The sequence below is a fragment of the Bactrocera latifrons genome, unplaced genomic scaffold (genome assembly GCF_001853355.1).
Source record: "Bactrocera latifrons isolate USDA-ARS-PBARC rearing strain unplaced genomic scaffold, ASM185335v1 scaffold_513, whole genome shotgun sequence".
Taxonomy (NCBI): Eukaryota; Metazoa; Arthropoda; class Insecta; order Diptera; family Tephritidae; genus Bactrocera; species Bactrocera latifrons.
In genome coordinates, this window is record NW_017537172.1 from 5,857 (window position 1) to 31,371 (window position 25,515).

General features: G+C 40.3%; 1 protein-coding gene across 1 annotated transcript in view; it reads left to right on the plus strand.

Moving 5' to 3' along the window:
- The first annotated feature begins 1,116 nt into the window (after nt 1-1,116).
- Nucleotides 1,117-25,515, plus strand: part of LOC108973981 (zinc finger protein Xfin) — a 46,205-nt gene continuing 21,806 nt past the window's right edge. The window contains exons 1-3 of the mRNA XM_018941549.1: nt 1,117-3,077; nt 3,150-3,551; nt 3,616-3,972. Of these exons, the coding sequence (XP_018797094.1) occupies nt 1,117-3,077; nt 3,150-3,551; nt 3,616-3,972 (2,720 nt within the window). The remainder of the gene's footprint in view (nt 3,078-3,149; nt 3,552-3,615; nt 3,973-25,515) is intronic.

Sequence of the window (25,515 nt, forward strand, 5' to 3'; positions counted from 1 at the left end):
AACGGCTCGGAGAGGTCCTTCCCGATTCTGACGGAGCTTTTCGTGTTGCTCAACGTCAGTTTACACAGCCGTATTAGTTTTGCGGGGATACCAAAAAAAACCTTTTACGAAACCTAAAAATCCCCTAAACCCCGTTCCCAGTAGAATTTCTATAAAATATTTACATAATTTTCACAGTACTCTTCCAAAGTTGGGTCTGAAGCAGTCGCCATCTTAATCTTATATCTTCCTCTATAATATCTCCTAAGAATTTCTATAAATAATTAGTATCATATTCCTAGCTCTCTCCTAAAGTTGGGTCTAAAGCGGGCGGGATCTTCGAAGTTCATATAAAATAGTTTCTAGTTTAATAGTTTTTATCTTGCCTATAGTCCACCTTTCATGAAGTAGATAACATGTTGAAGCCTTCATATATTTAAAAAAAAAAAAAACTATTTAGAAACCTAAAACTGTCTCAAAATCCGTTCCGCTAGCAATTTCCCTGAAAGATTTGTGTCAAATTCACAGTTTTTTGCCAAAGCTTTTTGAGAGACTTTAGACTTCATTTATTCAGTATCCTAGTATTCTAAAATAAAGGCAGTCATATTCTGAAAAAAAAGCGTTTATGATTTCATTCGATTTTAATCTTTTAAAAACTTGTTTCCTTCTTTTCCGTATTCTTTGATTAAATTTTCATATGAAACTCACTACTGAATTTAAAGTTTTCAATTCTGTAGTTACGCACATGCCTAGGCGTAAATGACGAAATTGACGGGTTCTTGAAAAGTTAAGAAATAAAGAAGCTATATATTTTGTTAGCTTAAAGATCACGTAAAATCTACTTTTGTTAAAATGATTTAGGTTAAGGTAAATGGTCGATCCGAACAGAGATCTCTCTTACACAGTTTTTATCGTTGGTCTCTTGAGGTACCTAGAACTCCGACAAGACTATATAGATTCTCATCGCTTTGAGCTGATCACTATTTTCTTAAGTGGTTGTAAAGTAGGATCGAGCGTGGCGCATCGCGGATAGCGTCGAATGAATTGCGAACTTTAGACTTCTACTTTAATGATATATATATAGTATATATTTCTTCATTACTTGCAGATTAAAACGCCTAAATAGTGCAACCCAAAATGATCGAACCCGATTTGGACGACACACATCTATGCATTAAATGCAGCTCTACAATTGTTGGACTGGAGGCGTATATCCAACACCGCAAAACGCAGTGCACCAATCTCAATAGCACCGCTGCAAGTAGTAAGCGGGAGCACACCACTACGCACACGGTGCACTCGGAAATAATAACCACGCCACGCGCACATCTCGATCACACCTACGACGCGTTTACGTTTGCCGAGCCGGAGTCATACGCTAAAGATTCGGCACACGGTGGTAAAACCTCCAAATCGCTGTCCGATGCTTACGAGCTGCCGTACGAGCTGGGCGCCGACGTCTTTTTCTCCTCACTGCAACTACAAAGCGTACAAGCAGCCGGGCCCTCAACGAGCGGAAAGCAAGGGCTGAGCGCGCCGAGTCAATCGCTGAGCAACCTGCAACAGCGACAACAAAAACCTGGGCATACCGTACATATTGGTGCGGCAGATGAGCCTTGGATGTCAGATGCACAGGCAAGTGGCAGTAATGTAGAGCAGCAACAAAAATCCTATGAAGTTTTTAAACCGCTCACATTCGTGCACGAGTCACCCGAGGCGAGTGAGGAAGAAGAGGAGGATGTGGATGTGGAAATGGATGAGGATGATGATGACTATGATCCGATAGCGGATGCGCATGCGAATGGTGGCAAATGGAAACCACCAACAATGCGTCACTCACCACCGGTGGTGCCCGAAACACACACCGGTGGCAAATGGCGGCCCGAGTTTAGACCCGAATTGAATGTAACACATGCACAGCTCACACGACTCTCGCCGAACTGGGACGAGGCGGTCGAAGAACTGGAAAATGTTGAAGTGCACGAGGGACAGCATCCGCCTGCCGAACATACGAAAGGTAAATGGATACCCGGCACCAAGATGCAACGGCTCGAATATAAGGAGGAAGTAGTCGAGTTAGCCAAATCGGCGAATCAAGCGTACTGGTGTAATATATGTTGTCGACGTTTAAAAAGCAAAACAAATTACGAGAACCATCTGAAGACCGGTTATCACCGCAAACGTGCGGAGCCCGAACGGCAGCTCGAAAAGGCGGCGCTGGGCAATATACAACGTGTTGAATTAAGTAAAAGTTTATTGGCAGCGGCCTTGGCTGAACCCAAACCAACTACCAGCAGCAGTGGTGTTGTAAAAAAGCGTAAACGTCGTGCCATCTACATTAAATGTCAACTCTGCAAGCACAGCATGTTGCGTCATCTAGTGGGCAAGCACTTGATATCGCATTATCACTACCGACGTATGCAGCTGAATCCCACGAAGTCTTTGCACATGATACTGGACAATATACACTCGGTGGTGCTACAATCGCCGTTCCAGTGTCGCCCCTGCCGCTTCTATACGAACACCGAAGAGATGTTTCTGCAGCACTGGAGCTCGCCCACACATTTGGACGCCACCGAGGGACTCGGCAAGTTTTGGTGCAGTTATTGTCACTTCGAATGCGAGGACAACAATCAAATGCGACGCCATCTGCTCAGCGCCGAACACAAGGAGGTCATTTTGGCCATTAATCGTTCCGTGCCCATTTGCATTAGCAAAAAGTTGAGCATCGATTGCAGTCGTTGTCGTCAGAGTTTCCGTTATAACGCCGAGTTGCGACGACACGCCTTGCTCTGTCATCCCGACAAAGAATTGTGCGGCACCGCATCGGACGGCTATCAAAGTCGTTACAAGTGTGAGTTATGCGCGGACAGTTTTCGTTCGAAGGTCGCGTTACAACGTCACGCGAAGAACAAGCACAGCATCAGTAAATATTTCTGTTCCATATGCAAATTGGAATTCAATACGCCTTGCAAGGCGCGCAGACATCGCAAAACGTTGCAGCATCGGAATTGTGCCGCAGCAGCGGAGAAGAATGCGGGTGTGCGACGTGTGGCGTCCACGAAGGACGTCAAGAGTTGTGATAAATGCAATTTTGTGTGAGTAAATTAAGTGATTTAACGGCGTTTTATTTCGAAATAAAAAAAATTTATATTTCATCTCACTTACAGCGCCTCTTCGGAAGTGCAAGCCATGCTACACGAACTCTCACATCACAAGAGCGGTGTCACCATGCGTAATACAGTTATCGCTAGAACAAGTAGCGCCACCACCACCAGTAAAAACAGTAAAACCACTGAAAAATCAAAGAAGTCCGTCGTAAGCAAGCAACCCAAACTGAAGTGCAAGGACTGCGAAGAGCTCTTCACCGACAAGGAGGTACTCAAAGCACATCGCGATGCCACGCATCCGCTATTGTGCCACGTCTGTTTGAGTTGTGGTCAAAGTTTTGCGTTGGCCCAAGCGCTTGGCCGTCATACGCGTAACTGTGAGCCGAAGCCAAGTACTTCGAAGGAAGCACAGGCCCAGCGCGGCACGGCAAGTGACTGGCGCTGCGACAAGTGTGATTTCAGGTTCGTATTAATTAAACTCATTACTAAAGTTATGAATATAACACCAACCACTATGCACCCACAGCGCCCCCTTCGAATCGGAGTTAATCTTTCATCGTCTGCACCACACTCTTGGTCCGATGACTAAAAATCAAATTATCGCTTGTCCAATTTGCACGAAAGAGTTTCGTAAGCATTCGTTACGTTGCCATTTGCGACAGCACACGAATGAGAAGATCTTCGCTTGTGAATTGTGTGAAATGAAATTTTCACGACGTCACAATCTCAAGGATCACATGAAGATCATACATAATGTGCCAGCGACAGTACAGAAAGATCCACAAGTGTCGTCGGCAGGCGAGGAAATCGCAAAAGTGAAAAAGAGAAAAATTGATGGCGACAAATTTGCTTGTGGTATTTGCTCCAAAGCATTTAGCACAGAGTGAGTAGACGCATTTTACGTTTTATATTTGATTTGATTGATATTATCTTTGTAAAATCCTTCGTTCTGCCTTTTCACCGTTTGGCGTCAATTTGAAATTGCACGCCTAGTCAGACCTTCTCCACCTGGCCTTTCCAACGAAATGCCGATCTTCCTCTTCCAAAGCAAATGAGAATCCAACCAAAAACACAAGTGAGTCCTTTTTGCTTTCTCCATTTGAGGGAAGGTCGCTTCTTCGAATCCTCTGTAGACTCTTTCTATTACAAACTTTGTAAAGATCATTCATATTATGAGATACTTGCCTTTCTAATACATAAAGATTCAAAACTAAGCTCATATATTATATAATCATTGTTCACTCCAAAGGTCATTTGCATCCAGTGTTTTAGTTTACAGAAAACAGAAGCCAAAGACAGCAGGGAAATTATTCTACACTTTCTCTGTGGGTGCCCAGCTCTATCATAAATCAGGCTTCGAAATATTGAAATCCATCAACTACCTTCAAGGTTTGGAGATGAGTAATTTGGTTGGCAATTGGTTTGAACACAACAATGGAATGAAATCTCAAGGCCTTAAGATAATTCTAAAATTCTGTATTATTTTCGTTTACCACTAGATAGATACGCATAAATCTGTATGCAATTTTAATAATCCGAAACTGTCGACTTAGTGATTCAGGACGTTGTCGTCATCAAATTAGACAACATTGTACCTCAGAGGTTTAGTTTTGCTTCTCTCAAATCAGACCGCATAACAGAGAATCCTTCACCTTTAAACACCATTTCGCATCAAAGTCCCTAATTTTTATACTCTCGCAACAAAGTTGCTAAGGAGAGTATTATAGTTTTGTTCACATATATATATACCAAAGAGATCAGGGTAACGAGTAGAGTTGAAATCCGGATTGAGTAAAAATTGAGATGAAACTTGGTACACGTATTTCCTGGCTCCATAAGAGGTTAAGTTCGAAGATGGGCAAAATCGGCCCCCTGCCACGCCCACAAAATGGCGAATACCGAAAACCTATAAAGTGTCATAACTAAGCCATAAATAAAGATATTAAAGTGAAATTTGGCACAAACGATCACATTAGGGAGGGGCATATTTGAACGTAATTTTTGTACATATCTCGGAAACTACTATAGCTATGTTAACCAAACTCTACAGAGTCGTTTCCTTCAGGCATTTCCATGTACAGTTCCAAAATGAAAGAAATCGGATAATAACCACGCCCACCTCTCATACAAAGGTTATGTTGAAAATCACTAAAAGTGCGTTAACCGACTAACAAAAACCGTAAGAAACACTAAATTTTACGGAAAAAATGGGAGAAGGAAGCTGCACCCAGGATTTTTTTTGTTAAATTGAAAATGGGCGTGGCGTCGCCCACTTTGGATCAAAAACCATATCTCAAGAACTACTAGACCGATTTAAATGAAATTCGGTATATAATATTCTCCCAACACCCCAAATCCCAAATATCGGTAAATCTCTCAGATATTTTCATGTAATTCAGAGGTCATCATTTTTATACTCTCGCAATAAAGTTCCTAATAACGGTATATATCGTCAGATATATGGTTACATATACCGATATGATCAGGGTGACGAATAGAGTTGAAATCCGGATGTCTGTCTATCCGTCCGCGCAAGCAGTAACTTGAGTAAAAATTGAGATATCTTGATGAAACTTCTCATGCAAGAGTATAAAATGTTCGGTGACACCCGAACTTAGCCGTTCCTTTCTTGTTAAAAATATAGTTGTTAATGATTGGTCACTTTACAAATCACACACCTGGAAAAGATAGTCATATGTAAACCAATTTCTCAAATATGTCTATAAATCTTGTTACTTGACTTATATCGCATTTCCCTAGTTCTCATTCACTCAATTGTTTTTTACAAGTATGTACTTCTTTACTTGCAAAGGTGCGGGATAGACTTTCGGGTCATGTTCGCCCTCCCTCCCATGAAGGATAGTCCTCATGTTATTTTTCTAGAATTTAGTTATAGGCTGTGAATGTGACTACTCACTTTGTCGAGGCTCTTAACATGGCACTACAGTCCCAATGCTGCAGAATATATTGCAACTAAAGCTTCGAGCGGTCTTATAAATTAAGACGGCCGTTGTCTTGATGCAACTATTACCTTATGCTTCCAGGCAACCGTTCGCTTCAATTTGACGATTTGTTGTTGGTAGCGTTTCGCATTAATAGTTCCACTCAATTTAAATATTATATGTAGCTCATAATACTGTATGCCCTTCTGAACTCCCCAAATACATAGCCCGTTGAGTACTGGCTTCATTAGGCCAAGTTTCACATACTACTGTGGGTAAAAAATTGTAAGAATTTTGAATGTAAATATCCTGCAAAAAACCATTCGACGAAATATTCTTCTTCAAGCTGTTTATGACCGTCAGTGACAACTATGACGAATGAAATTATTCACTAAAGAAAATCCATTAAATTTTGTGTGCGGAATAAAATTTCTGATGCCGAAACGTTCAGAATGTTGAAAAAGACCTTCGGTGATAATTGTTTGTCACGAGCAAGTATTTTTAATTGATAAAAATTATTCTAAGAGGGTCGAGAATGCGTTGAACCACGACCATAATGGCCAAACTCAACTGATGACCAACACCAATAAAATACAGAAACTGGTGAAAATCGAGACAGAGAATGGCATCGTTGGAGTATCGAAAGGATCAGGAAAAACCATTTTAAAAGAGCGTTTGGGCGTAAGAAAAGTGAAAGCGCTTTTGGTTCTAAAATCACCAAATTTTTTCGAAAAGCTGCGTCGTGTTAACGCTTATGTAACAATGCTTTCCAACTACCAGAATGTCATGAAACGTATTATTACTGGCGACGGGTCTTAGATTTATACTTATGACCCGAAAGCAGACGATCAATCGGGCGAATAATGCGGCAAAGGCGAGCTGAAACCAAAAAAAAAAAAAAAACAAAAAAAAAAACACACTTCGACGTGTCAAAGATGAAGGTTATGTTGCCAGTTTTCTTTGATTATGGCGGCGTTGTGCACACCAAAACTCTTTCGACCGGCCAAAGTGCCAACAAGGTATACAATTTGAGTGTTATGCGTCGTTTGCGCAAACTATGCGTAAAAAAAAAGCCGGAGTTATGTTCCGAGAACTCTTGATTCGTCAAAATTTCAACCAATATGGTACCGGAATCACCTTATTCGTCCGACTTATGCAGCCCCGTGTGACTTCGGGCTATTCAGCAAACGCAAGCGACCGGTCGGGGAAACCCTTTGAGTCAATTGAAGACATTAAACATGAATCGCTGCGCGCATTAAAGGCTATTCCGGAAATTGGCTTTAACAACTGTTTCGAGAATTGGACAAAACGTTAACATAAGGGTATTGTAGTCAAGGAGGAGACGACATGGTTTTTGAAGAATAAATTAAGTATTTTAAAATTATGAACAATTTCTTACTATTTTTAACTCATAGTAGTATATAGTTAGAGAACCAATATCATCCTCGATAGGCTTAAACAAGCCCTTATCATTGAAGACGTACATCATTGCATCCTTGCATATATCTGAACCCCGATTTCATGCTTTGTATCTAAGCTTTAAATAATATTTCCAATTTCCAATCTAGAAATCGAAGCACAAAATAAAAGCCTTATCCTTTCCTTATTCTCTCTTCTCTCTTTATTTCATCCTACAAACTTATTTAAAATAACTGTCAAAATCAATTTAAAAATTTCCAATTCTACGCAAACCATTCTCGGCGACAGCTGTATTTCCCTGCGGTCGTTTACTTCTTCGCCGTAATTATTTTCTATGAAACATGTCTGAGCAGTAACTAATAAACCGGCCAAGCGAACCCTCAAGTAAAATGACTAATATAAATATTGTAAAATAGTAAACAAAGACTTATATTAAAATATTCGTCCTTCTTTGCATGTGCAAGTATGTGTTGACCAAAAATAGTTTCAGGAGTATATTACGACGGTACCCTCATTAAAAATAACAACAATATTACGATACACCACAACATCATGAACAGCAATGTCGCCAATATTTGTGTGCATAAAATGAACGCAAAAAAATTTTGTTTGTTTTGCAAAATTAAATGTCGACAAAATTAAGAAATAACAACACCGACCACAAATTGAAAATTCCTGCCCAAAAAGCGGTATGAAAAAATTCAATACAAAGTCTACAAAGAAATGAAAATAACTAAGATGCCCAAATAACTCATTAATACGGGGGTGGCGCTAGGTGTGCGAAGGGGTGACTGGCAAACACACATGAACCTTTTTCGCTGCCTTACACACAGGTTTTGCACCAAGCACTGCTCATATGCAGTTGTTTGTTGCGAGAGCGGGTATTAAACGCCTCAAAATATGCAATGCATGCACAAATCACATACGCGGTTTTCGGCGTAGCATGCAAAACGCCGTTAAGCAAAGCGAACTTGTGTATTATTATTAGAGTTTTCTTTTCTTTCACTTTGCCTTTGGTCTAAAATTTACTGCGCATTCGAATTGCACTGCAGGCCATGGAATTTGCATTAGTAAATACGCTTTATAGACACTCCAGCGCATTATAGTGTGAGGACAAGAGAAATTTTATAATTTGTGGGAAAAAAGAAAAGATTGCGTGCAATATTTCTTGCAAACTGCATAATTGTGGAAAAGCGTTTTCAAAGTGGATGCGATAAATCCAGGTCCTTTTGAGTGTTCTCTTGTGAGATTAGAAAATACATAACACAAAATTGGTATATTGTATGCACTTTCTCACGGAATATGATCAAATATTTGCAGAATATGCCTTATTTTACTATAACCAGTTCTTATCATCACAAAACAATTAACCACTTTGCATTCCGCTATTAATTTCTGTTTCAATATTAACTCTTCTCTAGAATACTAGTTGAGTGTACTTTGTGTAAACAAATCTTAAACGGTCATAAATCGGATCACATTTTGGTTACATAAACTTAACTATTACGAAAACATCGGGGGAATTGATTGGGGAATGGGGTTCATCATCTTCTGTGTTATGCTTTCACTACCATTCAGCAGGCTAAAGAAATGCTCCCACCATAATTTCAGTATGCTCTGGGCATCAATCCCTAGATCAACTCAGTTGGTTCTACAAGATGGCTATACTACAGTCTTAAAATTCTTCTGTTAGTCGCCTCATATTTTCGTAGAATTTCCGTGCATTACTCCTGTCGGCCAGCTTGTCAAGCTCTTCTTACTCACACATTTTGACCTCCCTCCTTTTTTGTCTGCAAATACGTCTCGCTTCCCTCCGCTTCAACGCTCGATATCTCTCCCATCCCGTACGTGTTGTGGTCGATTGTTACGTTGCGCGGTACACAGTCTGTTTTCAGCGATATGTTTCACTTTGATGCGGATTGTGGCTAGACGTTCATCCACCGGAGTGAATGACAGTACTCGGCGACGGAGTATTTCTCCTACCAAGAATGCCACATCGAACTTGTGCTCCTTTATATGGCTATTGTAGTAAATGCCATAAAGACCTACACGTCTTAGTCTTTGTCCCATCCATTGCACTTCTTAGACGGCGGTGATGTCAGCCTTTACTCTTATGAGGATATCAACCAGCTGTGCAGCGACACCATCCCAGCTAAGGGATTGGACATTTCAGATGCATGCTTTTAAATCGTCATCAAAAGAGGGGATGTTTCTTGGTTATCCAGAGGATACTTGATCTAAGACCGGAAGTCGTGAGCTGCTTGATCCATAGTGAATGGTGCTCTGAGAACTCTCCTCACTTGCGTGAACTTCTACTCTTTGCTCGATCCTCTACATGACATTGATACTTACCCTATTTTACATTTCACTGTTCTGCTTCATCGTTCCAAAGCGAAATTCATTTAATTTTAGCCAGCTTCTTGTTTCCCAATTTTAAAGAACCCTTCGCGAAATACTGCTTAATTGAGGAACTGCAAAACTTTGCTATACCTATAAAAACTACATATCCCTTTGCGCTCTTAAAAGCGTCTTCAAAATTAATTCTTTTTAAGACATTTATCTTTCCTTTGGGTAATTGCTTGGAAGGCAACGTCGATAGACGTCGGACCGCATCCTATTTTTTATTAGGATTAGTATACTCCCAAGAGAGTCTCAATCCACCGCGCTTCAAATGCATTATGCAGATTTGGATTTACCATGTTTCTAAATACTACCCCGTGTAAATCCGCTGCGTTGCTTATCATATTACTCCATTCCTTTTTTACTAAAAGTAGAAGCCTTTGAGTTTGTTCACTATATTTTCTCTTCCTGTTTGGGAATACAACCGTTGGTCGGTCTGAGCCGAGAACACAAAACTTCGCTAGTAGCCTTTTTTCTTTGCGAGGTGGCAGTTGTACAGTTTGCATTTGGGCAGACAAGTCCTTATACATTTGTTTCTTTCATTTGATGCTTAAACGCCCATACTTCCCTTTTTCACCCTTAAGTCTCGAATCGATGTATACTTTCACTGAAGCATCATCCATAAAATTTGCGGAGAACAGTCCTCCATCCAAGATCCAAGTATTTTCACATCTCGGTCCGTCTTCGTTCATGATTTAAGCTACGTATATAGTAGTATAAAAAGACATTCATGATAAGTGACTTATAGAGCGTATAAATTACTCATTTTAGTACTGTCGAAAGAGCCTGTGAAATCGACAAAAGGTAATGCTCCGTCAAAATTTCCGTGTAAATGTCGATATGTTTGTCGAGTGTGTTTTCTAGGAGTTGGCCTACTATTTTAAAAATCTAGAATATTGCCGAAACAACTTTATGTACCATGTTCAGAAGGCGGATCCCGCATTAATGAGCAGAGAAAACGGGATCTCTCTACTTGTAGATAGGACAGAGTACACTCATATTCTAACCATTCAGCAAGTGTATATCCGATCATGATTAATCCGATCAAATCATGCTTAGTATGCGACTTTCCAGCGCCTTACTGCCAGCTTAAAACAGCGCAGCGGGTAATCTATGTTGTTCCTAAGCCGCCTTAGAGCGGTTTTCTCTTCATCTTTTTCACGTGGCGGATTGAAATAGTCACAGAAGATGGTTTATGGCATTTCTTTATCCGTAGCAGCACAGCCAAGCAGCAATCAAGGCAGGAACCTCGTATTACATATCGGCCAGAAGTGGCTTGGGAAGTAGTGCGGCCGTGAAAAGTGTTGCCAGAAGCAAGTAACTTCACTTCTGCTGGGTGCCAGGCGACAAAGAAATAGTGGACGAGATAGGAAAGAATGGTGTACGGCTAACATCCGAAAACGTGATACACATTGGGAAACTCATGGATTGTCTATGCGACAATTACTGTATGGTAGCGCCCGCAGGATGGGACTGACAGATCGAGAAGACTGCAGGAAATGTCTAAAGAAAGGTACTTGGGAAACAATGGAGCATCTCTTGTGCACTTGTTCAGCAGTAGCAAGACTACGCTGTAAGTATCTGGGGTCCTCACGGTATGTTACATTGAAGAGGTATCGATAGTGGAGCCACAGAGTCTATTGAAATTCACGTAAAGTGAATCCTAATGTATGACTACTTCTCATGAACCTAGTAACTCAAGTTCATTCGGTATCGCAAAGGACCAAAACTAGTTTATATGTGGCACATTGGATAACCAGACTAACCTAACCTTACATAATTTAGTTGGTGCATCATTAAGATCTTTCTAGAAAAAAATTTCTAAAAATTCATAACCTTAAACTCTCCTCGTTGAAAATGCTTTGACTTAATCCGCTAATATTTCAACTTAGTCACTTACATTGTTCTCTAAAGTATTTCATACTTTTGTAGTTTAAAACCTTTGAATTTAAAAATTTAAAAACTCATGGACTTAATGATGCCACCTCGTTACACATGCAATACCGACAAAGCAAAGCCGCGGCAAATTGCATAAAAAGAACAGAATATTCCTCAACGCCCGAAGTGTTGCATAATTGCACAAGTCATAGTCACCAGTGCATATGTAATGCAAATGGCTCCCGTACTGACCATTTTTGTGCCTGTACAAAAGAATTCTATGTCGAATCGCTGCAAAACTAAATAAATAAACGCCGAAATTCTGCATTCCCGGTTGCCATTATGCGCTCTACTTACAACACTATCTGCAGGCTTATGAGATATGTATCGGCTGCTCATTGGCGCTGACACTATTTGTGTCGTCCTTTCGCATACACGCATATATACGCGATTTCATTGTCGTCAGCAGCGCCAACACAATCACCATCACCATCCATAACAGCGTCATTGTCGCTGGCCGTCAAGCGAAGCGCTTGTTGGCGCTGGCTGTTGAAATGAAGTTTTGTTAAATTGAGTCTCAAGTGACGAACATCACACAAAAACACAACAAAAAAAAGACAACAAAAACATAAAAAATACATAAAGAAATAGGAAGAAAAGTGGATAATAAGAAATGAAAATGAAAATGAAAAATTCTTACAACGAATTCCTAATGCGTGGCGCTGACAACTAAGCTGCTGCTGGCTGGTGACTAGTGGCTGTCGCAGGATAATGCGGTGTGAGCGCGGCACTATAGCGCATATGAATTGATCAGGATTGCGGCACCACATCAATGTGTGCAATGTGCACTGTCTGAAGCCTGTCTCTTATACACATCTAGATGTGTATAAGAGACAGGCTGCTGGCTGGTGACTAGTGGCTGTCGCAGGATAATGCGGTGTGAGCGCGGCACTATAGCGCATATGAATTGATCAGGATTGCGGCACCACATCAATGTGTGCAATGTGCACTGTCTGAAGCATTTAAAGTGAATCGTAAGTTGGTTGGTTGTGGCACTGGAGGCCATTAAAATGAATTGCACTGCACTTTGTGCCATCAACAGAGAGCTGGTGGACCAGCGCGTATTGCATGTAGCAGCTCGCTGGAGTTGATATTGGTGTTGGTGTGGTGTACCAGAGACCGTTGTTAGAGATGGCAGTGTTTGTGTGAGCGACATAAAATAAACTCCCGGACAGAGCACTGAATGATGCAATATAGAAATAACTAAAGCAAAATACGTTCAAAATAAAATAAGTGGCGAGCAAATGCAGAAAACAACAACAACGACAAAAGCACAAAGTTGTGAAAAATGAAAATGTGAATTTGAAAAAGGAAACGAGAAAAAAAAATTTACTTCGTTCGCACCGAAGCTATAATACCCTGCAAAAGTTGAAGTAATATTGATTTCGATCGTTCAATTTGTATAGCAGCTGTATGCTATAGTGGTCCGATCTGAACACTTTCTTCGGAGATTGTATTGTTGACTTGGAGAATAATTCGTGAAAAATTTCGTGAAGATATCTCGTTAAATGAAAAAGTTTTCCATACAAGCACTTGATTTTGAACGTTCAGTTTGTACGGAAGCTATATGCTATAGTAGTTCGATCTGAACTATTTGTTTGTCCGGAGATTATATTGCTGGTTTTAAAAATAGCCTGTGCCGAATTTCGTGAAGATATCTTATTAAATGAAAAAGTTTTCCATACAAGCATTTGATTTTGAACGCGCAGTTTGTATGGAAGCTACATGCTATAGTAGTCCGATTTCAATAATTTCTTCGGAGATTATATTGTTGGCTCCCAAAAAAATTCTTGCAAAATTTCGTGAAGATATCTTGCAAAATGTAAAAGTTTTTCATATAAGAACTTGACTCCGATTGTTAAGATTGTATGGCAGCTATATGCTATAGGTTTCTGATATCGTCGGTTCTAACATATGAGCAACTCCTTACTAAGAAGTGGTAGCGTGCAAAATTTCAGATGGATATCTCAAACACTGAGGGACCAGTTCGCACATATACAAACAGACTACAGATCGACCCAGATCGTCCTGCTGATCATATATATTATATATTTTATAGGATCTCCGACCTTTCCTTCTGGTTGGTACAAGGTTTACGACAAACTTAATAAACCCTGTTCAGGGTATAAAATGGAAAAAAGTAGAAAAAAGACACAAAGCATCAAAGAAAGTAAAAAGTTAGAAAGCTCGCTCTTCATGCGGCGAACAGCAGCCAACTTCACAACACATTTGCGCCATTTCAATAAAAGTGAATTGCTGCGCATTGAAATTGCAAAACACAGTCAGAGCGTGTATGGGCGCGGTGCAGCGCTAGCATGTCAGCGCGCGCGCTCGACTGATGAGGAAGTGTTTTGGTAGTGGGAAAGCTTTAAATTCTCAATGCTGCCTTAAGTGCAGTGGACCAATGCCGCAAGACTATACGTTGCCGCGCACTATGAAATCTAGCACTGCAAATGCACGGCGCGTCAGTGAGTGAGTGACGACCTCAAACTTAGAGACAGCCAGCCAACCAACGAACCAAATAGCCAGTCAACCAGCTAGCCAGCATTCACTGTGCTAAACAAGCGTCGACGACGACGACGACGACTTTTGTTATTGCCACACCATTGCTAGCAATCGTCCAGTACCATCAACTCACTAAGTAGGTTGTTTGCCGCACACCCAACTCAACCCAATCCAATTCAACTCAACCCAAAATGGGTGCAGAAGAAATGTGACCACCGACCACTGACTGCTGACTACTACTGCTGCTAGTCTTGCTAGTTAGTTGGCTGCATTGCATACTTGCTGTCGTCGTTCGGTCGTTAGTCGTAAAAGAAAAGTATCTACATCAAAATACAGCGACAATAATTTTAAATGAGCACTAAAATAAATTTGACCAAATAATCACTATACGGAAAGTGTTCGTCGACTACTAGTCGCAACTTCTAGAAAATCGTAATTTTTTTTCGTAATTACTTTTTATATTTCTTTTGCGTCCATATTTTTGTTGAAAATTCCATTTGAAGGAAATGCTTCTAATGAAGTTGCAACATTAGAAAATTTATTATTCTGTTGCAGTTGCAATTTCGGTGATATTTAAGTAATCAGTAGTCTGGTTTTCTATTATTCTTACTCGTCTCTTATTAAAAATGTTCTCTAAATATCAAAATTTACTTGGCTAGTTCAATAAAAGCAATCTAACATAGTTCGAAAATTTCTTTGTATGAAAATTATTTCGAATATCTTAGCATAGTTTAACTCATAAGTAATGTAGTGTGGCTGAGCTTGTTAAGAAGTTGGCCCAAAATGACTCCTCATACATCTCCCAGTCAACACAGATGAAGTGAAGTTTGGTTGGATCAGTTCGGTTTGGGTTGGGTCCTACCTTTGATCAATCTGATTTGTGTTGTGAACTTTTGACTTATATGGGTTGACTTCATAGATTGCTTCCATGCCAGTCGTTTGCATAATAACCAGCCGACTTCATCTAGTTTACCACTCTATTGTGCAGCTTTTGATGGAATCTGTTAGATTCAGAGTTCTTTGAATATATATGTATATATGTACATATATGTATACTTGTATTTTGGTTTTGTACCTTTTTCAGGTTTCAAAATTATTGCTAAAAGTACTCTTAAATATATGTATATATATCCAAAAAGTATAGGACCAACAAAAAAATTTAAGAAATCTTAATTTTTCTTAACATAATCCTCTTCTTTAATCGAGCTATGCTTGACCTTACTATGATTATTATCTGCACAGCGAGTGAATTTTGAAGATTCATCTTTATTGGAGTGGACTAGTTTACCACAACGCGCCAGTCGTTCTTCCCTTCCGCTATTTGCACCAATTGAAGATTCTACGTCTAGCCAGGTTCTTCTCCACCTTGTCTTTTCAATAAGGTTAAGGAGGTTTTCCTCTTACTCTGCTTCCCGACTGATACTGCGTCACATACAGAGCTGAATGTTTTCATTCATTCAGTCGATCTTACCCAGCCAGCATAGCCACAGTCTCTTAATTCGCTGAACTCTGTTAATGTCGTTCCATCGAATGGGTACTCACCGTTGGCAATACGAAAAGGAGCATAAATCTTCCACAAAACCTTTCTCTCGAAAACTCGTAGCGCTGACTCATCAGAAGATGTTATTTTCCATGCCTCCTCCCTATATAACAGGACGAGAATTATGAGGGACTTGTTGAGTTTGGTCTTTGCTCATCGAGAGAGGACTTTGTGTCTCAATTGCTTACTCAGTTCCAAGTAGCACCTGTTGGCTAACGCTGCTTCCAAAATAGACGAAATTATCTACGACTTCAAAGTTATGACTGCCAGCAGTGACGTGGGAGCCAAGACGCAAGTGCGACGTATGTTTGTTCAGACCCATTTATTTCGCTTCCTTATCCAGTTTAAAGAAAGCAGAACTAACGGCGCGATACCTTCTTTGCTCACCTTGGCATTAAAGTCGTCAAGCAAAGCATTTGGCGGTACCATCAATCAGCTATGCAGCGGAAGTCGTGAGCTGTTTGAGCCAAATGTAAAAGAATAATTTCTGGCCACTCCCAAATGAATGGTACTCAGGGAACTTTCCTCACTTGCTTCAACTTGTACCCGTGGTTCCGTCCTCCAAATTTCAAAGATTGTCAATCAAACATCGCATCGACCCAAACCTGGTAATTGCTATTTGAATCACAGTTTTCGCTGGTGGGGTAATATAAGCTTAAAAGAGGTCGGATGCAATATCAGAAAAAGAACCTGCGCACTCACTAATTAATTTCATATTTTGGAGTCCAAGAGAAGAGCGTCGGCTGGTGTGTAAGTTCAATTAAATTTAGCTTTCAGAGTACCCATATACAATGAAAACCGAAAAAAATTAAGTGAGAGTACCCCTATGTGGTGTAAACCGAAAAAAAAAAACCGAAAATTTGGAGCGAGTCTCATATTATTATCTCTTCTTAATTGAACTCGATTAAGCTATCTAGGTTACAAATTTTGTCACTCACACATAAATATTACGCTGGGAACATTTCATAAAAACCTCCATTCGTTTATTGGATGATGTGAAACACTTCCAAAACATCTGATTGACTCGGACCGGTACGTTTAAGCTGTGGATGCAAACTGAGCCAACAAAAGTTGAACAACGGGTTTGCCTGAAATTTTTTGTTTAAAAAACAATCGTAATCAGTGAAGGTCGTGAAGATGTCGAAATCTTTTCTCATAAAATTTCTCTATTCTCCTTAGCATTGAAAGGATTTATTGTAAATTATCGATTTGACGTCAAAGAGGGTCGACTCAGCATTGTAGTTAATATTTTTTGAATAGAGTGTGTCAATGCTAGACTCGTACTAAAAGACATGAATCTTTTGCAAAAACACCATGAGGTCGCAAAAGAGATGCTTGACGGCACAGCTGAGAACCTTACATTCATCAAACACTTTATTACTGATGATGAAACGTAAGTTTATGAATATGATGTCGAAACTATTTAGGGAGTTTGAACCAAAACCGAAAAAAATTACATTTCGCTGGATACACTGAAGGACATCGCACCTCAGTTATATAGCAAGTGTAATTGAAATAAGCATTGGCATGCTTATATTGGCTTAAGAAAAGCCTATTTGATAGCAAAAATTTCTTTCAAAATGTGGAAAATGTGGAAAATGTGGAAAATGTGTCTTTTTTAGGCAGTCTGGGTCAAATTTGATGAATTTTTCGATGGCATATCTAAGAAATGTCGTCTAAAATCGCAAGCCTTGAAATACTTCATTGTAATGAAGAACACTTCTACACGTTAATTTCTTTATTGTTTAGTGTTATGGATCACCGCATCTGAACCTGATGTATGAGTGATGATCACATATGAATATCAAATACGCAAATGTCGGCCGCAACATCGTCTAAATTCACCGTTCCTATTGAAAATTTTTAATTGAATCCATGAGAATAGAAAATTATATGGAATAGCAGACAAATTTCAAATCAAGCGAGATCTAAAATTATAGAGAAAGGTTTTTTAACAATGACAGTGACGACAACAAAGGTTCTGAATACACATTGCACAGAGTTTCTCATAAAGCCGTCAGTCGTTCAGTCAGTCAGTCGTTCAGAAGTGATTTCAACAGCTGAAGGACACATATCCTCAATTTAGAGGGCAAAATGACAAAAAAAAAAAATTAAAATTAAAAAATAATAATATTTGTCAAGGGTTAAAGCTCCACTTGACGTGAGTTTACTTCAATTTGTAAATAATAACAAAATTCACAAAATACTCGTACCTCCAATGAAGTGTCTCGAATTATGTACAAAGTGCTTAACAAAAATAAATACGCAAAAATCTTGCAACAAAATATTTACCACTTTCTAGCAAATCCAAGGCATAATTTTTGTATGCAATGCGCGAATAACGGCATCTTTGCCTAGAAGAATGCACGAAGAAACTTTCCTAATTACAAAGGCAATAATCCGTGCTTAGTATGGCGCGCTGACAATGATGGAGCTGATGCCTCGAAACGAATGAGTGCCAGCAGGCAAATTTTGCTGCCAAAAGGAAGTGTGTGTGCGTGTGTCGTTTGCGAGGATTGGCATTACAGCAGACGTGTCAGGACTGATAGTTTAAAGGTAAACACATGATACTTTGTGCACCGGCATGCCAAGAGCGCGCTAACCGGAAGCGCGTGATGTGTGTGAGCCGTGTGTTTCTGTATGTAATTACTCGCACCGATGGAAAATTGTGCGAAAAGTGCAAGGATATGTTGCAAGATAGCAGGCACAAATAACGGTAGATGCGTCGTATTGGAATACGAAATTAACAGACAACAGCAGCAACAACAACACGAACATGTCGCAGAACAAACGTGAACTGCTGTGTGTCATAAATATTTATGCGAGTTTTGGGAACATCCAACACAATGTGCCGAAAAGGGGAGGGGAACGACTTGCTCGAGCAACTTGCGATCATGAAGATGACAAAGAAGACAGTGGCGTAGCTGCATTGTAATGCAGATGCTGACAAACATTTAGTTGTTTTCGCTGGAGTGTTTGAGTGTGTGCGTGTTTAAGAGATGCAAGACGTTGAAATAACTACACTGACAACATATTCTGACAAGGCAATCACAATGCAACACCCACCTATCGACTGTACGAAGCAAACAACTGCGTTAGGAGGCATACTACTTTGGTTTTATACCCATGCGACATGTTTCTTAGAGGAAAATATTTTGTTCCGCAAATTTTTGTTTGCTCATCAAACCCACAATACAGCACGCACTTCTCAACCCACCAAATTCAAAGCATTACCTTTGGCTGAGGTCAGGCCTCAGGCTGACTTTCCAAGTTGATAAGTTAGCTGTGAATATGCAACAAGCAGCAGCCCCTTACTAAGGGCGTCAGTAGAAGAGGGTGCGGCTTAAAAGACCTGAAACATGCTACGAATCTTCGGAGTTCCTCTTCTTCTTTAATATCATAAGCACCGCTTACACGGTTATATCCGAGTTTACACCGCGTGCCAGTCGTTCTTCCTTTTCGCTGTTTGGCGCCGAAATGGTGATTCCATCTGGCCTTTCCAACAGTGTGGAGGTCTTCGTCTTCCTTTGCTTCAGCCGGCAGGTACTGTGTCGAATACTTTCAGAGCTGGAGTGTTTTCAGCCATTCTGACAACATGACCTAGATAGCGACTACGCCAGCGCTGAACCATGTCAATGTCGTCGCATAACTCGTACAGCTCATCGTTCGATCGAGTGTGATATTCGCTGTTGCTAATGCGCAAAGGGCCATAAATCTTTCGCAGAACCTTTCTCTCGAAAACTGGTAACGTCAATTCATCAGTTGATGTCATTGTCCGTTCTTTCACACCATATAGTAGGATGAGAATAATAAGACTTTTAGAATTCAACCTTTACATCTCCATTGCTCACTCTGTCTAAAGTAGCCCCCATTGGCAAGAGCTAATCTGCGAGTCTGTCGTTGTTATTGGTGTTAATGCTGGTTCCAAAATAGTCGAAATTATCTACGATCTCTTTGTATAACGACAGGATATAGGAGACTTCTTCGCGCTTCGGCTAAACAGATTAAAAGTTGACACAGCAGAAAGTCTCGAGAATGCCGAGTTCGCAGTCTTTGGACCAATTTTTTTTTCTTTTTTTGTATTGCCTTACCCATTGAAATCTCTGGATTCAGTATTACTTCAATGTAGTGACGAGACATTTCAATTCTCCTCTAGAATTGATGCGGTGTTGACAGGCTTTTGACGTAAATAAATTTTATAAATCCGAGTTGTTGTTGTAGCGGCAGAGTACTGCCGAGTTGATAGTCCTTGGTAGGGTTCATTCCGGTTACGTAAGCCCGACTGTCGTGGGAACGGCTAAAGCCGAGTTATTGCCATGCTCCTAGATCTAACTAATGTATGGACAATCTGGTATATCAAACTGGATGTAGATTTCATTAAGTACCTGTAGTTCTCCGAACTTTTCGGCAGGCCGTACAGGAACTTTCGAAAGTATAGAATGTGAAGATATTTACTGCAACCCTTTTGCCAGAGATCAAAAGACTCGTACGCAAAGATCGACGAGTTCTGAAAATTAAACGCGAAGTAAATATTAATTAGAGTTTAGGTTGGCAGCTGGGGATGATTCGACAGTTGCTAAAATGAGCCTTCAGGATGGTAACTAAAAGAAAAATGTGGTCGGGTACCATCGAAAGTGCGGAACGCGGAGAATTCTACTGCAATCGTTTGAACGGAGATTTAAATATGCGAAAAGAGCCATCGTCGAGTACCGAGAGTACAGTATGCGAAGCATAACAAACACGAAATAAATACGAATCAGATAGGAAGTTAGTAGCACGAGACGATTCAACTGCTACGAAGAAGATCTAAAAGTATGTTAACTATAAAAAAAGTCGTTAAAAAACAAACAATGCCAATCAATGGAGGATTCAGCAAAGATATTTCGACAGCGGATTTTAACTGGGTTTTCTTTCAATCAAACAAAGTAACATGCTGCATTTTGATTCGAGGGAGTTTTCTAGGCCAAAGGAACAAAATACAAGTAGATAGAGCCCACAGTTACTTGCTTAAACTCGTACTATTCGAAAATATATGAAGTTATTGAGTTTTATAACCAGTTGAGCTGTTGTAGTCCGAGATCAGATTCTAAAAAATGTACGGGGATTTCGAAATAGCTTACGATCCCACACAAATTTACTACTTCCTTAGTTTACCTAGCAGTATTCGTCTTGTCACTATGTTTCTACCCAACGCACATCACCCGACACCTCCAACCGCTTCCGCTGCCAGAAGTTTCCTTTGTCTCAGAATGACTTGAAGGCCAAAGCCACTTGCTTGCCGCCAGGGTTGCATTCGCTAGCGAAATGAATGACATGCTCAAGTTGACAGCTGCAGCTGGAGAAAGATGCCACAGCAATAACAACAAAAGCGCGGCAACAACGCGCACACCTGACGCAAGGCACACACCACCACACACATATGTGCTTAGGCGGCGTTGCGCTCGAGGTGCTAATGTTGCAGCTGTTCGTACATGCCAAGATTGTCGGGCATTAAGTGCACACACACACACACACGCACATATTTATACAAATAAATGCAGCAGCAGCATCACAAAGGCGTATAAAAACAAAGTAACTTCACGCGTTAGTGTTGGTGTGTCGGTATCTTGGTGGTGCAGGCAATCACCGGTCACAGTGCAAAAACTTGACATGGCACAACAGCAAAAGTTTACGCCTTCAAGTGTGAAACATTTCGTCAGCCATTACCGTTTGTTTGTCCGTCCGCGTCGACGCTCCTTGCTTTCTCATTGCTGCCGCTTTCAAAGAGTTGCTGCGGGAGTATATCTGAAATATTAAGATCTTTCGCCAACTTTATTCCTGTTTATACGCCATTCGATTGTATTGTGCTGCTTAATCTTCGTCGTCGTCTTCGCTGGCTCTATCGTTCTTGTTCTCGTTCTCATCGTCATTGTCGTTCACCATATCCTATTGTTCTCGGCCGCGCTTTCTTTTGCGTAATATTTGCGAAGTTTACCTTTTGTAAGCCATCGTTATTGTTGTTGTTATAAAGATATTCTCACAACGCGGAAACGGAAGCAGTATTATGTTGTATGAGCGTATAGGTGTTGGTACGACTTGAGCTTAGCATTGCTCAACTTTATTCGCTAAAAATGTGGGAATTTCAACGTTTTGCGCATTGAGAATAAAGTTAAAGCAAGTTTTAGGTGATTTTATCAAAAATATTTATGACAGTCGATTTACTAAAACACATTTGAGATTCAGGAGAACCCTCTAAATCACTATATACTCAATGATCAAAATCAATTTATTCATTTTGCTCAGGCTGAGAGTGGAAACCCTTACTAGTAATTACAAGTTTCGACGGCATAAGTTCTCATTAGTTAGACTAGCTTACGATAGCTTCAATGGCTGATCCTCAAAATGCAGCTCGCACTTCGACTATGTGCAATCCTTTTTGAAGCCAAAAATTATATATTTTGTATGAGAGCCTCTGTAATGAGAAATAGACTAGCTGTACTAAAGACGACAAGCACACTAGACCTCTTACCATACACTTTGGGCTATTTTATTTGTTGACTCCATCATGGATAACATCTGGATCATTTTCGGTAACATAGAACTAGTTGTCGTGAGAATTGAACTCAATGACTATTTTGCGGTGGCAATATTATAATTTGAAATTGTGACTGCTATGTGTCCGATGAGGTATTATATCTGTATGTTCGTAGATAGTAATAAACAGGACCAGTTTTCTGTATTTCGACAGAAGTGTAAATTTCTACTCAGGCTCAGCGGACATAAAGCGCTTATAAAAGTACAACCCAGCGAAAGTTCGTAGCAACAGAAGACTTGATTCCATGATATAGACATCTTGAGTGAAATAGGGAAGTAATTATGAAAATATGTATACCAATTGTGTATTTTAACCTGTCGGTCTTCCACTGTGCTTTTTTACTCATTGCCTTCACGAATTGTGGATCGACTGGCTCTTGCTCTATCCACATAATATAAAATGTCGAAAAAGCTTAAGACATAGTGGATTCTTAGTTAGTCGATAGTCGATATTGGGGGAAAGGCGCATTCTCAGAGATGACGTGCAGTGTGTATCGAAAACTCTATCTATAGAAAAAAAAGCTCCGAATGAGTCCATTCACCATCGTATGCCATAATTGTGTTCATTAACATACAAATTTTCCTCAAGCGACTATTAAGACACCTTTACATTCTAGGAAAGTCACTGTTTTGAATAGACAGAGGCAATCATTGGACCACATTTCTTCAAAATTAAGCAGCCCATAATTATACAATTAATGGTGAATGCTAAAGAGCCATTTTTAATAACTCTTACGTTACTGAATTGGACGTTGTCGTTGTGGACGACCTTTGGTTCGAACAAGGTGGCACTACATGCCATAGAACCAAAAAAACAATCAATTTATTAAAGGAAATATTTGGTGTACGCAGTATATCACGCCGTGGACCTGTATCCTGGTCTCTAAGATTGTACGATTCAACCCTGCTAGACTATTTTTTGTGGAATTATGTGAAGTCGTTTGTCTACATAATTCAATCCAAGATGATTGATGCCTTGGAAAAGAATATTTGTTGCGTTATTGCTGACATATGACCCCGACTTTTTGTAAAATATGATCGAAAATTGAGCCTCACTTCATCGAAAATAAATGTGAAATACAATGGCAAGCTTTTCTTTTTATAATAAAGCTAAATTCTTGGCTATAATATTGAATTATATGCCTTTTTTTCTGCGTGAAAAGCCCTTCTTCTTCTTTATTGGCGTAGGCACTGCTTACGCAGTTATAGCCGAGTTTACAACAGCGCTCCAGTCGCTCTTCCTTTTCGCAATTTGGCGCTAATTAAAGATTCCAAGTGTTTTCATCCATTCGAATGACAATGTCGTCGTATATCTCGTACAACTCATTGTTGCATTGACTGCTGCACTCGCCGCTGCCAATGCCATAAATCTTCTCTATTCAGATCTGCAGCTCGATTTGTTTTCTCTAGGAGTAATTTTAATGACTGAGAGCCTTTTACCTAAAACCTTGTTTCGTATCGAAGGGCTCGGAGAGGTCCTTCCCCTTCCTGATCGAACGTTTGGCATTGCTCAACGCCATTTTACACAATATTAGTTTTTGCGGGGATACCAAATTCGAACGTACACTCGTGGCCACACAAACCTTACCACTATACCTTATGCATCCGACCATATTCTACAAGTAGCTGATGCATGCTTCTCATTAGTTCATCGCCGCAGTTTTTAAACAATCGGTCTCCGCTCCTTTGTTGTTCTTCAGACCGATAATTGACTTAAAACTTCTTCATGTTCGGCAAATGAAGCGTGCGCTTTAAGTTCATCGATTGGGGAATGAGCTTCATCATCTCCCGGTGTTATGCTTTCACTGCCATTCAGCAGGCTCGAGAAATGTTAACACAATAATTTCAATATTCTTTGGGCATCAATCATTAGGCCAACTCTAAGGGTTCCACAAGATAGTGTTATGGATGGTCATAAACTGGTCTAAGACCGGAAGTCATGTGCGGCTTGAGAAATATGTAAAATAATCGTTTCTGCCATGTCCTAAGTGAATGGCGCTCAGAGAACTTTTTTCATTTGCGTGATCTGTTCACATGGCTATATCTATATTATTCGGTATTGCCCGCCGTTAGCGCTTCCTTATACTTCGCTTAGCTACCCCTTAACTTAATCTCTCGCTGTCGAAGCGCTTTAGCAAAACATCAAACGAGTATTGCATATAAATATTCCAAATGCTCGTTTCCGTCTGCTGCTCATTTGACATTTTCAGCGTCAAGCGAAAATGAGCACAGACAACAAAAACAACAGAAAAAAAGGCAACTACTTTGCACTAGTAATGCGCAACATTAACAAAGTTTCAATCTTTAATCTAAATTTGTGTTTACGGCAAACGACAACTAACCAAGCAAGCAACAAACAAAAACAGCAGCAACACTCCCCCACCCTCTAGCACATGCCCTGCAGCATATTTTCCAGCGTGGCGACTACAACAGCAGCCAACAATTTCATGCAGGATAACGTTACACCGACATTGTCATGCATTTCTAATGATAACGCTGCTGTTGCTGGCTGCCTCGCAGCACAACAATCGGATGCAGTCACTAACGACACCAACAACAAGAATTGCAACAACAAATAAATAGTTTAGCAGTTATATGTAATAGTACAGGTGCGGTGCCAAGGTGCTAGCGCTTCCTCTACGGACCGGAGATGTTGTTGACAGTGTTGATGCCGTTGACGGTTGATGTCGGCTGTCGGCTGTTGGCTGTTGGCTGTTGTTGCAGCTACCGCTGCTGATATGTGAAATGTCACATTGTATTCGCGCTGTGAAAAGTCGAAAACTTTAATTCGTCTACCCGACCTTCACTCGCTCGCGGTGTGTTGGTGTGGCGCTGCGCTTGAATGCATCACGTCAACGCAGCAAACAAAAGGCGGCATTGAGTTGTGTTTTGGTGCAAGGATAATGGCGACATTACTGCAAAGAAAACGAGCAAATCTATGGGGAATTACAAGTTGTTGATATTTTTTTTGTGTTGTTGTTGTTGTTGTGCACAATGGGCTCGCGCTTCCCCGCAATTCGCCTGCTTAACCTGCCTTAGCAGCGTTGCTGGCAATGTTGTTGTTGCTGCTGGCTTAAAATTATCTCACCTGCTTGTTGTTGTTACTTTG